At 36.9% G+C, this 18,255-nt stretch overlaps 1 protein-coding gene across 8 annotated transcripts in view; it reads right to left on the bottom strand.

The window, feature by feature from the left end:
• Window positions 1–18,249, bottom strand: part of RIMKLB (ribosomal modification protein rimK like family member B) — a 36,282-nt gene extending 18,033 nt beyond the window's left edge. For 3 of the 8 annotated variants that reach the window (XR_003047088.1, XR_003047089.1, XR_003047090.1), the window contains exons 1-2: window positions 18,017–18,249; window positions 5,185–5,415 (exon numbers count right to left, since the gene is read on the bottom strand). Coding sequence is in view for 4 of the 8 variants with exons in the window: in XM_025048714.1 (XP_024904482.1) it covers window positions 5,185–5,359 (175 nt within the window). In the remaining 4 variants the exon portion in view is untranslated. Of the gene's footprint in view, window positions 1–5,184; window positions 5,416–15,769; window positions 16,597–18,016 lie in introns of all 8 variants that reach the window. The other 5 variants (XR_003047091.1, XM_015591554.2, XM_025048714.1 and 2 more) reach the window with 4 other exon arrangements.
• Window positions 18,250–18,255: the final 6 nt, after the last annotated feature.

Below are 18,255 nucleotides of genomic sequence, written 5' to 3'. Positions count from 1 at the left end.
TCTGTTGATACCACACACTGCAAACTCACCCCCATCTTTTAATCCCTCCCTGTATGGCTGGGGCTAGAAACATTTCCCATGTTCCCTTACCAACAGAATTCTGGTTAGAGAATCCATCAATGAGAGACAATTACACAAAAATTTAAAGGTGAAAGAGAAGTGGAAGTCATTCTCCAGAGGCAGCTTTGGGTAGGTATGTGGTCATCAGCAGACATGGGTTTTGCCTGTGGCTTTAGGCATTCTCATAACCATTCACTGTGCTGCTGCTATAGGCATCTTGAGATCAGCAGCAGCTCGAGATGTAATAGCTAAAGAGATCAGGGTATATAGGCTGACAAACAAAAGGAAAAAATAGAGAAACCTAGAACAAAGATTTGGTGGATCTCAATAGGCAACAAAAATCTGAAGAAAAATCAGTCAAAAAACTAGGGAAATCTAGTTTTCAGTACTATATAAAAGATAAGTCAGTATTATCAGGGGAGAATGATCAAATTCATTAAATATAACAAAGGTAACACAAAGATTAAGTTTTGAGTGATCAGGAAGAGATACTATCAAGAGAAAATTCAACTATTATTACATTCTCTTCTCATCTCCCTAAACGGGAGACAGCTTTTGCTCTTTTTAAGAAAACGGATAAAGAAGGCAATGAAATCGTCCAGTGCTCAGTCTATATCACCAACAGGAACCACCCATCTGCTGCCACCAGAAAACGTGAGTACGGGAATACTTTACCCAAGGTGCAGTCAGATCTGAATAGTACACTACGTGGGTATTATCGAGGATGGAAAGAAATCCAATGCTTCCAGTAACAGAAACAAATACTTTGTTATTTTAGGCAAGCAGGTGATCCAAGGCTGGAAAGAAGGGCAGGTACAAAAGAATGTGAGCCGAAACAGGCTAAGTGACATCTCTTACGACTCTGCTACTGATCTCCTGGACACTCTGCAATGCCACTCTAAGAATCCATTCTTATAAGAATATTATATATACCTTTCATATCTGGCTGCTTTCTAACGAGATATATTTTGTGTTTCCTATCAAAACATCCCTCTTTAACACTCTCAGTAAGCCTTTCCCTCTAATGTGTTTCCAAGACTTATCTAGCTATTAATCCCAGGGAAAGACAAAATTTGTCTCTTGAATTCTAAGTTCGTTTGGTAATGATGAGGAACTAATAAAACACTTTCTCCAGACCTTTATCAGTGATACAGAAAGAAACAAAAGAAAAACTACTCTAACAGTGTGCTCATTATCACTGAGGATTGCCGCACTGCAGCTGACAGTCATGTGTTTAAAAAAGAGAAAATGAGTGAAGGGTTTTTTTTCAGTTCAAAGAAATTGAATAAATTTTTAAAAAATAAAGAGAAGAGGAAAATAGAAAGTAAGCAAACAACCAATCATTATGGCTATCCATTTTTAAAGCACTTTTTATTGAAAGTAATGACTAGCTAGCTTTTTTTGTAAGTACCTTTAAAAAATACAAAATCTGAGATCAAGATAACAAACTACCCCAAAAACTGGCAAAAGGATATAAAACATCAAATTTAGAGAACTCTGATGCCACCAGCTAAAATAATTCACCTCCTTGGATTTTATAAATGCTGACATTTAATCTCTGCATGTTTGAATGCACTCTCTTTAGCTTTTCTATAGACAGTTAAAAAAAACTGGCTCAAGAGAAACACTTCATGAAATTGATAAACAAAAAGACAAAATATCCTTAAGGGACTCATCTATTTATCCATTCAAAAATATCTGCTGAGCACCTTCTTTAAGTACTCTGAACTTTAGGATAAAATCCTAGCCCACTTGAGAGGTTTTGAGGAGAATAAAGGGCTGGAGGGAGTGGGGGATGCATGTAAAGTACTTAATAAATGACTGGTACACGGTACATCATTAATAACTGGTAGTGGCTTTCCATTACTTTCAGTTTACGAAGGTAGGGTGGGTAGGTTGCTGGCAATAGGACCTTTGTCCTCAATCCCCGATTGAACATATTTGCTTTATTTAATATTTGATGCATAAGGACTCAGTATTAGAAGATACTCTTCTATTTTGCTAATTTAACATGAAAGCCTGTTTTTATTATTTTTTCTTACTATTTTAATATGATTTGAAAATTAAAACTCAAAATACTATATCCAACCTAACTATTACATTTTCTTTACCCATAAAATAACAATCTTTCTTGGAATGGTAAAGAAAAGCTATACAGAAGTTAGGAAAAACATAATCTAAATTATTGTTAATGAAGCCAGCCATAAAAAATTTGCTGCAGTCTTCTAGCAACACAGTACTGTAGAAGAGGGGAGAGAGGAAGCAAAGCAACTTGGTAATGTATGCAAAGCTTCTTTTAAATGTCCAGCCTCTCTGTACATTTTGAAAAATGGAAAACTTTTTAACAGTAGCTCCAGGTTAAAGACAAATATTTACTCTACCCAACTTTTAGCAATCACAACTGCATGATATAAACTTTCTTAATACAGATATAAGTAAATATAAATAAAAATATGTAATTTATTTAACCATATAATTTTTAGTAAAGTATTAATAAGTATAAACTAAAAGCTATGGAATAATAAATAATGAAGGGAATTATTTTGACATGGCACTTATATAAGGACTTGCTTACCTATTTGCAAGCATGTCACATTTTCTAAAGTTTATTTCACTTCTACTACCTGTAATTTCATAGTAACTTTTATTCATACAGCTATACTCTAATTCATAATACTCAACATCACATATAAAACTATAGCCATTTCCAAGAACAATTTGATCCCTAAATGTGAAAGAGTTTATAGCATTAGAGGTATAACTAATCCTACTTCTTCACTTTCCTGAACTACTTTGCAAAAGGACAGGCAAACAGTCTAATAAGACAGACATAATTTACACTCAGTGCTGGCAGAGAAGATAAATTTAATTCAAGTATCTCACTGAAGAATTAATAACAAAAATGTAGACTGATTTAGCATGCAGACTAAATATAATCAGAGTTCCCTATTAACTTTAATAACAGGAGGAAAAGGGATATTCAGATGATATTTGCTTTCACGTTTATGTTTTGATACTGTCTGTGTCATTTGTGTAATAAAAAGATATAAAGCTATTAGTCTTTTGAAAAAGGAAAGAAGATATATGTAGCTAGGGTTCCTAGCGCTATGCTTTCTAAATAGTAGGTACTCTCAAACTGTTCACTTTTCTTCTCTTCACAATTAACAGGAAACATCCAAGGGAATATTTAAGAAAAATGTCCAGAATAAATTAAAATGTTTTAATTATATGAAATAACTTTGTTATTTGGGGATGGGCTTGTCTACTTATACAACAATGGAAAAGAAGTACCAAAGAGCCAGGATAACCCCCAATGAATTAGGACCAGTTGACCTGATGGCTTTACTGGTGAATTCTACCAAACATTTAAAGAACCAATACAAATATTTCTCAAACGCTTCCAAAAAATTGAAGAGGAAGGAACACTTCCTAACTCATTCTGTGAAGCCACCATAACCCTGATATCAAAACTAGACAAAAAACACTGTAAGAAAACTACACCCAAGTATCCCCTATGAACATCAATGCAAAATCCTCAACAAACTACGAGCAAACAGAATTCAGCATCGTATTAAAAGGATTATACACCATGACCAAGAGATATTTATTCCTAAAATGCAAGGATAATTCAACATATGAAAACCAATCAATGTAATATACTACATCAACAGAATGAAGCAGGGAACCTTGATCCCCTCTAATGATGCAGAAAAAGCATCTAACAAAATTTAACACCCTTTAATGATAAAAATCTCAACAAAATAGGATTAAGAAAAAACCATCTCCACATAATAAAACCCACATATGAAAATGCTACAGCAAACATCATACTCAGTGGTGAAAGATTGAAAAGGTTTTCCTCTATATCAGGAATAAGGCAAGGATGCCTACTCTTTCACTACTTCTATTTAACATACTACTAGATGTTCTTGCCAGAGCAATTGGGCATGAAAAAGAAATAAAAAGCACCGAAATTAGAAAGGAAGAAGTAAAATGTATTGCTTTTTGTAGATAATATGACCTTATATGGAGAAAACACTAAAGACTCTACAAAAGAAAAAAAAAACTGTTAGAATAAATTCTGCAAAGTAGCAGATAAAATGTCAACACACAAAAATCAGTTGCATTTCTATACACAAACAGTGAACAATCTAAAAATGAAATTACAAAAACAATTCCATTTACAACAGCATAAAAAAGAATAAAATACTTAGGAATTAACTTAGCCAAGGAGGTGAAATACTTGTATAAAACTATAAAACATTACTGAAAGAAATTAAATAATAAATAATGTTCATGGATTGGACACAAAGCAATCTAGAGTCAATGCAATCTCTAGCAAATTCCCAATGTTTTTTGCACAAATAGAAAAATGCATCCTAGGATATATGTGTTGCTATATATGATAGGATATGTGTATTGGACCTAGCCACATATATTAAAAAAAGAGAGCTGGACTGAAAATAGTGTCTATCTATTTTATAAAGGTAGTAAGTAGTTATTCACTCAAGTGAAACAAATTAGAAACATTTCTAAAGCATTTCTTTCAAAAGCAACAATAACTGTGTAGAAAGGTACTAAGAATGAAATAGATGTTAAGAGAGCAGAGAATAAAGAGTAAATGTTTCCAAAGAGATTCTATTTACTTAAATCTCTGGTATCATATGTTATTAATCAGGCAAGATTCTGGTCTATTAACCAGCCTGTGAATGAAATTACTCAACAATAGAAGATTTGTACTTTGAATATTAATTCTCACAACAGCCACTTGTCTCCATTTTATTGATGAGGAAATTAAAATATATAGCCTCATTATGATTCCAGTCACAAAGCAAGTAAGTGATCTAGAATATATTTTAAATGTTTATTTTATATCCTTACCCAACATTATTGCTAACAATACTAACCCATTAAGTATTCTCTGAAAATTAATCAAAAATTCCAACTATTTCCTAAATAAGACTATAAGGGGTTTAATAAATACTGGCATTTCCATTTCTTAAAATTAGATAATACTTAGTATGATAAGGCTATTAACAATTCCTTTGTCCTAATTATTCCCAAAACATGCAGATTCACCATATTCTAAGTAAAAATCCAAAACATTACTTAGTATAGACTTACCCAGGTTTCCTTGCTCGATTGTCAGCACCACCTCATCCATCACCACAGCCCTAAAATCCAGTTCTTCCTCACAACATTTGGCCTTCAATGCTCGTAAGATCTCTTTCTGGGGATAATCTTCCCTGATTCGACGATCTGTCAAAAACCACAACTTGGCAGCCACAGAGCTACACATCTTGACTGTCTGTTATTCCTTTTCCTGGATTATTTCCTCCTGAATGTAAACTCTTTCTAGATGAAGAGAAAATACACATACAAATCAAGAAATCTACTTAATTTCTGGCTGTTACACAAATAGATGTTGATTATATACTAACTATAGAAACAGGATAATAAGAGCATCACTTTTTCCCGTGCATTCAAATTAAAAATTTTTACACCACTAAAAATACGGAAAGTGACAACCTCCCCTGAAATTAGATTTTTTCATTTTCTACTGAATAAGCTAGCACTGCAGTTTTATAATTACAGCAGGTCACTTATCATAAGCTTTCAATATCATTCCATATATTACATATGAATATACTTTAATCTGATCATCTACTTTCAAATGATTTACCTCTCCCCATATTCCCATAGCTCTCCCATCACTACAAACTCTGATCATATATATTGAAGTACCTGTAGTTTTTTTAATTCAATTTTCTTCTCTTATTTTGTTGTATGTATATTTTATTATAAACATTTATAGGTATGTAAAAAATGCTAGATGAGCATTAACACTGAAGTTATTTACATAGTAACTTTAATCACAGTAAATAATTTGAGAATGTGGGAAAGAACTTTAAATAACCAAATAAATGCCGAAGTCTTTTCATTAAAATTTGTGTATTTCAGTCAGGACAGCATGCTCTTTCTTAGTGTTTTCATTCTTTCTTTAAATAGATTTTAAAACAAACACAGCTTGTTTACTAGAATGCAAAAAAGGACTTTCTTCCACAAATAGTTTTGTTTCTCAGAGTTTATATATAGCGTGAGCAAGATAACAGCTGAAATTCATTTTCCTGAGACGCAGTGAAAAGTTATCTTTTACTAACAAACGTAACAGGTGATTTCAACAAAAGAATTTTTTTTCAAAAATAAAATTCCTATTATTATTTCAGATGACATGGCAAACTAACAGATGGAAAGGACAAGGGCAAGGACTAGAGGAAGAAACAGCCATACTGACTTGACAGCCAGCTTCCACCATCTCCCTGCTAGAACTTGTCCCTAATGGACCCCTCACGCACTCCCCAGGGTCTCAGCCAGAAGGGCCTGCTCCACAGATGCCCACAGTGATTAAGACCAGAATATCATGGGACATAGGCACCCCACAATACATACACACCCCAAACCTTGGCCTGCCATACCTGCTTCATGACCCCTGGCCTCAAAGGTATCAGTCACTGGAAAGCAGGGAATGAACAAAAATAATGTGGGAGATAAACAGGAAAGCAGGAAAAGGGCTTGTAGCTGTGGAAAAGCAAGGGGTGGGAAGGAGCTCTCAGCTGTGGTAATGCATCAGGGCGAGACTCAAGTAACCAGCAAAGGGGATGCCCAGAGCCTCCTGCCCCTCTGTGACCTTGCTGCACAGCGGGGGTAAGAACACGCCCACTCAAGCCCTAGGCTAGATATGGTAATAACTCAACTTACACACTAGGAAGATGGGATGTGGCCTTACAGGGTCTCCCAGGCCACTAGGAAGGGTCTCACTCTTAGAAGGAAAAGCTCCACAAAAGTCACACCATAGTACCTAATGTAAAGATTTCCAATTTCCCTTGAGAGAACTGGAAAAATGGCTTTATAAAATGTTTATATTGGGCAGTTTTTGAAACACCCTTTTCTTGACACTCTGAAGCCATCTCAATGCCTCCTCTGACACTTAGTTCTTGAACATCGTCTATTCACCAATGTGATTGAATTTCATTGTATGAAACAATATTGCATGAGCACAGCAGTTGGGGCCCCAAAAGAAATCAGGATGGGACGTTACAGCCACTGGCAACTGAGAAGCAGAAACATTCTGCCAATACTGATATGTCAGCTCTCAGAAAAAGCCCAGGTCACCACGGCAACACAACATGGTGTTTCCAGTGATTTTGTGCTAGGACAGTGAAAGCACTCCGGGACTGCCATTCCACACAGGCATGCAGCAACTTGAGATGCACATGAGCATTTCTATCTCATCTGGTTTCACAGCCGCATAAAGTTTGGGTGTTTCTACACCAGTATGCAGCAAACTGCAGGTTTGGTTTAGGATCCCTATCTCTTCATTTTCCTTTTAATGGGCTCCAAATTCTCTAAATGGGGTTTGAACAAGGAAAATGATATTCCTTCTGTCTGGGAGAGTTGAAGCCAATCTAGAGATATCACTTGCCACAATCTTTCAGAAGGGGTGCCTGTACCCCGGACCTAGAACTGGAGGAATGCTCTTGCCCTGCAAAAGAAGACTCTATGAAAGAGATAGAGGCTGTGCTGAAGAGGGGTGACATTAGTTTCGATGGCTATGGTTTCTCAAAGCCCACCTAAGTGGCAGGAAACATGGCAGGATCTCAACGGAAGTCACCTCACCTGGAACCGAGGTATCTTTAAATTATATAGCATACCTTTTCTTTATCAGCTTCAAAAGATTTTTGTTATGCCTTGCTTTTCATGTAAAGATCATAGAAGTATGCCACACTGTGTTCCAACTCATTATTTCTGTAAACCAAGTAGATGACATCCCCAGTTTGTAAAGAGCCCATCTGATTCTTAACGACTTTCAGCTTATTAATTGTGGTTCCATTGGTGCTGTATCTCCAAGCGACACCTGTCCAGAGACCAGTTTATTGACCGGGAATTAAAGGGCACAACCTCTCCACCCCATGGCCACTCCTGTTTCCACAGGAGGACTTGGGGCTGGCCATCCTTGGTGCCCAAGGCTGCTGCTGCAGTGGCTGCTTAACTTTTTAAGGCTACTCCATTGGAATTCACATCTAACCATATCCAAGAAATGGTCATATGAAGACTCTCCAACCCCAAAGACAAGAGGCTCTGCATCATCCCTCATCCCTACCACCACCCTCATGGTCTGGCCAGCAATGCCTTCCTGTGGGGCGGAGGGCCTGGAAGGGACCAGCAGGCCTCCTCTGATAGCCTCCTCCTCCCCTACTATTTTAAAACATCTACTCTTCCCTTTTTCCCAGTAACATAAAGAAAAAGAAAAAACAAAAAAGTTTCTAAGCAGTCAAAAGCAAACAAATTTATGCAGTCCAGGAGCCCAAAAGTACACCAAAATGATAGTCCTGTGTCTTAAGAAAAAAAAAGTTCAAATTACAGTCACTATTTTAATAGAGAAAAGAGTCCCCTGTAAAATAAAATGGTTCCTTTTTTTCCCTCTGACATTTAATGGAGTAGGTTTGGTTACTCAATAAGTTATCCGTACAAGAAGAGCTTATTGAGGGTGGAGCTGAAGGTGCCAATTCATCCACATGGCTGCCATACCAGAGCCCTGCGGCACCAGGGCACCAGGGCACCTGGGAAGAGGAAGACAGAATTAGAAGATCCTGTGATGTTGGCGTGGGAGGATTTATCTTGGGGACTTTAGGATGCTGGTTCCACGATGTAGGTACAATTATGCAAAACTAAGAATACAGGAAAGAATTGCCAAAGAATTAAAAATAAGATTTTATATGAAACTATCCACCTTGATCCTGAAAGAAAACAAACCAACGCCAACAGCAGCAACTGAGCCGTCTTGAGCATAAAAAACTCAAATACAACTCACTGAAGTTAGTGTGAACAAAGTAGAGATCGACTATATAAAATACTGTATGTACCATAAGAAAGCTTTCAATCAAGTATATGTAAGTTTAAAAAAAAAGGTGTTCTCCAATAGTATAAGATAAATAAAGCATTTGCAAATGTCTACATATACACTACAGTATTTCTCCTCTTAGAACGTAAACTCAGATCAACTAATTTCTACCCTCTATTTCCCAAGTATCAAGGAAAACAACATATGTGTAAATATCAGATACCAAATAAACACTATTGATAACTACTAATGTAGATTTTTTGAAATGAAGAGAAATTCAAAGAGAATTTCCTTTTATATTAGAGATAGTTTTCCCATGCAAACTTCTGGATAGGCACACCATTAAAAAAGTCACTGTCATCTTCAAATAGTCTAGGTAAGGCTAATTAAATGTGAATCATAAAGTGACTCATTCACTTTTCTTGTGAGGCCCTTTCACAATAGTAATTATTCTGGTAAAAAATCACAATCTACCATCTGAAGATTATTCAGATATCTCTTACTATTAGGAAAATTCTTTATTCCAGATAAGACACAGCATATGAACTCAGAATCAAAAGACTGAAAAAGAATAAAGGGTAGAGAAAAAAAATGAAATACTAATACACAAACTAAATTTACTCCGTTTGGCAATTCCTAGAGAATGCTTTCAATGACATCATTCTGTCTTGGATATGAAATACAGAAGTTGGATCAGGTTTATAGAAAAAAAATAACACGTGTATCTTGAGTTGTACACTCCTTCAGGCTCCTTTTCTGTGACTTTTTTCCCTTACAGCTTTCTTTCTGTACATAATCCTCAGGGCTTCATTCTTAAACCCTTCTCTCCTTTCTCTAGAAATGTCATCCTCAGCCAGGTTTCAACAATTATCATTGAAACCTGAATATCTCTCTCACCAGCAACTCTAAACTGAATTACAGATCATATTTCTATGTGCCATTAGGCATCCCTAATTAATGCCACCCACTACTACCTCGGTTGAGAAAGTAAAAATATGAATTTTTATTTTTAGTCACCACAAACATGCTCCAACACCTGGATTTCCCATTGTGATGGTTAAATTTTATGTGTCAACTTAGCTAGGCAATGGTGCCCAACTGTTTGGTCAAATAATAGTCTACATGTTACTGTGAAATACATTTTGTAAATGTGATTAAGATCTACAGTCAACTGGCTTTGAGTAAAGGAGATTAGCCTCTATAATGTGGGCGGGCCTCATCCAATCAGTTGAAGGACTAAAGAGCAAAACTAAGATTTCCCAGAGAAACTCTGCCTGAGTTACCAGCCTACTGGCCAGTCCTACAGATTTCAAATTTGCCAGTCCCACAATCGCACTAGCCAATTCCCTAAAATTAATAGCTTGTGCACGTGCACTCTCTCTCGTGTCATGTGACTTAATAATAAAACTGTACCTTTTAACGTCAACTTTGTGATACTTCACCTTTTAAGCAAGAATCTGTATACCAAGGCTTTTTCTCTCAGTGAGTTCTACTGTCACCAATTCTTCCCAACTGCTCCCCTAAACGCAACACATAATTTGGTACATGAAAGTTTACTCTCTTTCCTTTTCTTTACTCTATCCAAAAGTCTGTCAGAAGTAGATCTGACTTGCTGTTAAAGGTACAAAAAATAAACATTAAGATGAAAAGCTCAGAAGAGTCTCAGAAACACCCAAATAATAGTGTTATTCCAGTTACTCCATTACCCACTAATAATGTTCATCAATAAATGATCACAAAAGAATATCCCTTTGAAACCAGGTAGTTCCTATATAAATCATATCCTTTAGCTAAGATGCCACTTAAAATAATATTACTGTTTTTGTGTTCTAAGTTTATAAAATGTCATTTTCTTTACTACATTAACTTGAAGGTAGACTGGAATGCTGCGAAAGCAGCAGCAAGGGGCTGGATATTAATCAAAACTGACTACACCAGGGACAGAAAAGAAATATATAACAGTCCTCATGGTACCCTCCTTATACTCGAAAGAAGATGCCTCAAAAACAGACCAAACATCCAATTTCTCAAAATTTGCATAACACATCCACTCATACACTCTCCTTCTTATAGCTCTTTCACCTATGATACCCTTTTTAAAAAGCTATATACATGATTATAGGTGAAAAATAAGAAGATAACGATTTTCCTAACCAAATTCAATATGGTCCCTTTATCAAAAGACTGAAAAAAAATAATGGTAAAACATGAGTGTTTACACAGAAACCGAAAAAGCAATGAAGATAAGGAAATATTTTGGAATATATAGACAAGTGCCTATAAATTCCCCTTCCTACAAAGAAATACACGCAGCATAAAGGCAAAACAATGCATTCAGGTAGTTAAATACATTCTCTATTTACAGTTTGCAAAATACTTTCCACATATATATTCTCATTTACTGTCATATAATTATGTGAGGAACAGACATATATTATCCTATTTTAAACAAACAGCTTGCCCAAGATATCACAATAGTAGAGGAAAGACTAGGAATCAGGTTTTCTGAGCTCTTTGTACTCTTTTCCACTACACTTAAAGATATCGAAGAGAATCTGGATAAGAAAAATAAATTCACATTTTGAGTGGGTATATGTCCAAATACTGTGTTAGGCAGTTTATTTTTATCTTCTCGTTTAATCCTCAAAACCATCCCTGACACATTATTGTCTTTATTTGGCAAGTGAAGCTGCTGTAGAAGAAAGGTTAGTTAACTTGTCTAAATTCACACAATGAGAAGGTAGTAGAGCCCAAGGGACTTCAAGTTCCATACACCCTATGGCAGAGATCCCCAATTGCCTCACAATATCCATTTTCTATGTACTCCTTAGTAATAAGATATCTGACATTAAGCTAAGTATAATGCCATGTCTGTATCCCTTAGGCTTTCTTACAAGTAGTTATGGTCATATAACTAAATCTTGGCCAATGAGAGGTGAGTGAAAGTACTACACTACAAATTCCAGGAAGCATACTTATTTCCCATTTAGGAAAAAAAAATGTACAGCTCACTGACAGCATTAATTTAATTTTACATAAACACACTCTTTGAGACTGAAGCAAATCTGTTTTCAATGTGAAAACAGAATATAAGAACTGTTCTTAGGATTATTTCTAAACAGGACTTGTCTCTGATCCTAATGTAACAAAAAAATGTATACATAAATCAGATTCATCAAATGAATCTCCAGCTAATGACTATTTGAGAATGATGTTAACATCACACATAGGAATACTATGTTTCCTAAGATTTGACATTTTCAGTGATTGAGAATTACTATATTTTGTAAATGGAAATACCACTACTAAAAATAGAATGCTATAAATAAAATGGTGTCATTTGTTTCCAAAGACTGATATACTAGAGCGATGTGAAAATATAATAATAAAAGCGAGATATTTCATGGCAAACTTTGAGGATAAGGTTAGGGCTGTAATTTGCGAGTTATCTCGGCGTAAATGCTGCAGGTGCAAGCACCACTCAAGCCCCACCAACAAGTATTCTTGGAGCAAATTGGAAATGGGTTGAGTGGTGTCCTCTTCCTTGGCCCTTCCTCCACCTTGCTACCTGGAATGTGGATGTTATGGCTTTAACTCTACCAACCAACCATCTGGATTATGAAGTCAACTCTAGGAAAAACACAACTTCACGTTAGAAGAACTTGAATCCTTAACAGTTGTGTAGAGACATGGCCTTGGACTGCCTACTACCTCTTTGCAAGAGAAAGAAATAAACTGCTATCCTGTTTATGTCAATGATATTTGTGGATTCTTTATTATAGGCCACTGATTCTACCATATCTTGCTCAAAAACTAAAGGAAATTATTTCCTTCACATCGAGGTATGCATGTCAACAAGTAATGTTTGTAAGTGAGACTTTATTCTTATATTCTTATACTAATAAGATCATCATTTTACATTTGATCATTTTATTTTTAAGCTCCTTTTCACAACATCCCTGGAGAAGTATTTGTATATATCTCCCTCAAAAAAAGCAAACTGTTCAAAGTCAAAAATCAGTTGTAATCACAGAAAACTAAGACTCTAACAAGATAACTAAGTACACAAAACTAAGCATTCAATTAAGTAATACATTCAATTAATATTTGACTGTCTACAATGCACTTTACCTAAAATACCATGATAAACAAAACAGATGCAGTCCCAGCCCTCACAGAGCTAAAATATTATCTGATTGTTAAAACATTACGAGTAAGAAAAGATGCTCAACATCAATAATCACTAGGAAACTGCAAATCAAAACCATGAAACTATTTCACACATAGTAGGATGGCTATCAAAAAAACAGAAAATATGTGTTGGGAAGGATGTGGAGAAACTGGAAGCCTTGCAAATTGTCAGTAGGAACGTGATAAAATGGTGCAGCTGCTATAGAAAACAGTATGGTGGTTGCTCAAAAAATTAAAAATAGAATTACCATATGATCAGCAATTCCACTTTTAGGTCCAAAAAACTGAAGGTTGAGTCCCAAAGAGGTATTTGCACACACATGTTCATTGCAACATCACTCACAATAGTTAAAAGGTGGAAGCAACTCATGTCCATCCACAGATGAATAAATAAGCAAAATGTAGTATATACAGACTATACCTTAAAAAGGAATTAAATGCTGATACCTGCTACAACATGATGAACCCTGAGGACATTATGCTCTGGTATCTAAAGGAGTCAAATTCATAGAGACAGAAAATAGAATGGTGGTTATCAGGCGCTGAGGGTTAGGGGAATGGGAAGTTATTGTTTTACCTATAGAGTTTCAGTTTTGCAAGATGAAGAGTTCCAGAGATGGATATGGTGGTGGTTGCACAACAATATGTACTTAAACCATTAACCTGTGTACTTAAAAATGATTAAGATGGTAGATTTTATGTTGTATGGATTGACCATAATTTAAAAAATATTGAAAAGGGGAGTGAAATGTCATGAGCAAATTAACATGCAAATTTTTACACATTTTCAATTAAAGGGTGAAAAAATGTTAAGTTACCTGTTCCTTAGTTACTAAAATTCCCAATAGAAAGTGGTATATAAAACATATTAAGCTTAAAAACATATAGTTTTCTTTCAACAGAAGGTTATATAAAGTATCTTTAGAACATGGCACAAGATTTGAAAAATGTTCCTGAGACACAATGTACAGTACAGCTCAAAGTTCATTACATTTGACATGCTAAATGTTGGGCCAAATTTTCTTTGAACATTGAACATTACTTTGAGAAAGAGTTGGAAAGCTATTATTAATATACTCAAGCTGAAGGCTTTATATTTATAGATATAGCTAAACTGATAACTCCAAAGCATCACAGAATTCCAAGGTTGTTATTTCAGCAAACCTGCATGAGTTTTCAAGATGCAGTTTTGAAGATATATCAAGGTCTAAAATGCTATCAATTATGGGACAGCAGAGCAGTAACAGAGAACTAGTCTCATATAGCAAACCCATGTTCTATTTTGGAGAACTTATTCCTAAGAACCAGAAGCCAAGAGCAAGTATCATAAGGAGAGAGAGAGGAGGGGAAGAGGGTAGGAGAAAGAATAGATAAGGAGCTGAATAGATTGAAAACTTTTAAGTAAGAGGTAGATTTGGATTTTTCTTTTTTTAATCACAACTTGGTAATGATGTATGACCACTTTAGAAAAGTAGTAAAAATGAATTGGGCATATCAACGTTTATACAAATTTGTTTTGCTAATTCATCAATTCACAAATTGGTTCAAATTTTATATAAGAATCTAGTAGACTCCTCCCAGACAATGCTGGGGGAACTGACAAATGAAAAGTACAGATATCAATAAAATTAAACTATAAACTCAATGAAGACAATCCCTGTTTTATTCTCTGCTGTTATCTCTAGCGGGCAACACAGAACCTCACATATGACAGACAAAAGTTAAGGGTTAGGAGTTAAAGGGGTTTACTATATTAAATCATTAAGAGAGCATCAAAAAAACCATAGCTATTTTCAATATTAAATACCAGGCAAATGTGTATCCCATATGATCTAAACATGGCTGTCAAAATTGTATTTCTTATAAAAAACAACCAAAGCCTAATGCTACTTTCCATCATCACTATACAACTGATCCTGAAATAATTAGCTTTGCTAACAATTAACGGGGGTGGGGGGCAGGGCGCGCATACAATTTCAGTAAAAGGTGGAAAAAGATATAAGCAGGGTTCCATGCAGACCAGGCTTTAAGGGAGTAGAGCTGGCGAGCTCTGTGGCTTTTGTCCTCCAAGCCAATTTTAAAAGGGGGGTGGGGGGGGCAGGGGCGGGCATTGGAAAAGAAAACATTGGCAATAACGCCATGGCATTTAGTTACTATGAAGCCAAAAGTCAGTCTTTCTTTTTTGCAAACCTAATATATACACAGATACATATGGCACATGAATCTAATATACATTATGTACGAATATTTTTGGAGGTACTACATTATTTCTTAACAACCCTTAATATGACAAGCAGGAAAATTCCCAAGTAATGAAAGACAATTTCCCCAACATCTGTACCTAATCTCCCCTATTCAGCCTCTTGAAACGACACATGCCAGTACAGCTAACATTTAAAAATATTTTTCATTGTTCCTATCACAATCTACTCCCTCAGATTTTAAAATAACGTATCTATTACAATTTCTAAAGTCTCTTCTCATATGCTTATAACTTAATCCCATTTGCAGAGAATACTTTTTAAACTAACCTGCCATAAATTCTCTCTACAAATCCATATCACTAAAGTACCCCCCAAAACAGTTGTCAGCAAGCAACATACAATAAAAACTCACCCTCCTTACTTTATGTTTGGTTTTCTCTCACTCTTCACATGTTGTTCGTGGGTATAGAAGTTCTTCCTCCACCCATTTTCTCTCAGTTTAGGTCTCTATGCCTGCTCCCCAAGGGAAGATGATAAAGGCTACTTCCCAAAGTGTGGGACAACTGGTTCTGCTCTGTCCCCTTCCCCCAACCCCTTCCAGGGTTCATGTTGTTCAGTCTTTCAGCTCAAAGGGTGGGGAGAAGTTTTGAGAAATCAGTCCAGTGACTTACCCCAGTAGCAAATCCCAGGTGGATACAAATTGGGCAAAGGAAGAATTGGGAGATATTTTAAAGGACTTGGTTCATCCTGTGCCCCAACAAACTAATGCCTGAAGCTTGGTTGGTGTTCATTGATCATAGGAAAAAAGAATATTCACTTTAGTGTGTTTCTTCACAATATAGCTGAGAAGGGGTAGAGTTTTTAAAAGATGTTGCTGGCAATTTCCCTCTGGAGAGGAAAAGGGAACTAAATGAGAAGGAAAAATAAAAAGGATAGTTTCTTCATGTCACTCTTCCCACCACCCCCAGATGCTATCAATAGGGACTCTAAGGAAACATGAGAAAAAATCTTAAAAGCTATCCCCACAGAAACTAAGATAAGTGGAATTTTAGCTGGTAGCCAAAAGTCTAAAGGTTAGATATGCAGCTCCTTGCCCCCTGCAGGGGAAAAGGCGGGAAAAAAAAAAAGTGGCTCTTGACTGAGTGGAGAATTGTAAGTGACTGAATTTGCTGTTCCCCTTCTTGGCTCTTTTTTCAGAATCACAGACTGCCCCCCTCCCTGAAAAGCAGACTCCAGCACCTGGTGGGGGTAAGAGAAGACAAGAGAGAAAAAAAGGGAGACAGAAAAAGATAAAAACATCAACAGCCATGTTGCCAAACTAACAACTAAATCTATGACATGAAAGAAGGAAATTAATAGCACTAACCAAGATAGAAAGGAACAAGATTACCTCAAAACAAAATAGGTCTCCTCCCCTTTGACACACTAACCAAATAACGCACAGTAACCATTAGAAAAAAAAATTTTCTATGACTGTTAATATTTTAAATTAGTTTTTTGTTCTACAATATAAACGTTAAATCTCCATAACTGGAATTTCAGAGAGTGTTTTATTCCAAATGAATATCTTAAAGTATATTGACAACGAATTGTTTTAAAAAAAATTACGTTTAAACTACCTAATGTTGTGAAAGAATTAAAATGAGATTTAAACATGTAAATTTTAATTAGTTATTAAAATGTCCATAAATATAACATGACGAGCCTACAAAAAAGGAATATCTTCCATACTAAGCTTCCCATGTACTTTCCATACAGATTTAGAATTTAATCCAACTCAGCAAAGATGTGGGAACAATTTCATAATTAATGGGAAAATAATAGCACACAAAGAATTTACATCGAAAATATATTCACCACGGTTAGTGTAACTTCACTCATAGAACAGAATTAAAGACCCATCTCTATTCATAAACACAAATGGGATAAAATACTGGGATTACAAATCTGATATCAAACATAAGGATAAATCAGTAAATCTGAAATTACCCCCTTTTTGGCTTTTTTAAAGGGGAGCAGGGGGAAGTAAGAGTTGCAACAGGGTCAAATGCTTTAAAAAAAAAAAAGTCAACCAAAATAGGCAATGATATTGTCACCCTATTCTTATTCAAAGGATGTCAAAGGAAAGAGGAATGACTGTCACACTCTCTAAAATTTACACGTAAGGGGGAAAACATGGAATTAAAAACATCACGACTGCAGAAGGAACACCACATCCTCCTCCCTCGGTCACACCACAGGAATTTGTCTAATGGAAACAGGGGCAGCAGAGATTACCACACTCTTGGGGACAGGTTAGCACAGCGCATTCCCAGGGCTACCACACCCCCTCACAACAGGAAAACCGTACTTCACGCCCGAGGTCGCTGACTCTCCAACACAGTCCTCCCAGCCACAGGCACACGGCATCGTCGACCCCTCCCAGCATACCCGAGTCTAGGTTCTGCCTCGCTCCCCACCGTCACAGCTCTGAAACGACCCCCGGCCTTTCCGGGCCCGGGGCAGGAGAGCGCCCAGCCGGGCCCCCACCCCGGCCGAGCCCCCCGCTCGGCGCCGAGTCCATTCGGCCGAACCCGCCCGCTGCGGGGAGCCGGGCGCGGGGTCGGCACGTCCCTGCCTCACCCCCGACCCTGGGCGAGGGAAGAGAGCGGACGCTCACCTGGCTCGGGTGGCTGCTCCCTAGCTCTCGGCCAGCGGAGCCCAGCTGGGGCCTCCGGGGGAAGCGCGGGCTGCGGGGCGGGCTGTCGGTCCGCGGAGAAGGGGGAGGGGGTCGGGATGCCGGGAGCCGCCTCCTTCCTCCTCCGCCACCGCGGCTCCTACAGCCAGGCCGGGCGCCCTCGCACACTCGCCCACTTTCTCACAGCCTCGCGGTCGCTCTGGCTCGCCCTCACCCCCACT

This window comes from Pteropus alecto, unplaced genomic scaffold, assembly GCF_000325575.1.
Source record: "Pteropus alecto unplaced genomic scaffold, ASM32557v1 scaffold94, whole genome shotgun sequence".
NCBI classification, from domain to species: domain Eukaryota; kingdom Metazoa; phylum Chordata; class Mammalia; order Chiroptera; family Pteropodidae; genus Pteropus; species Pteropus alecto.
This window is presented reverse-complemented; position numbering and strand designations above follow the sequence as displayed.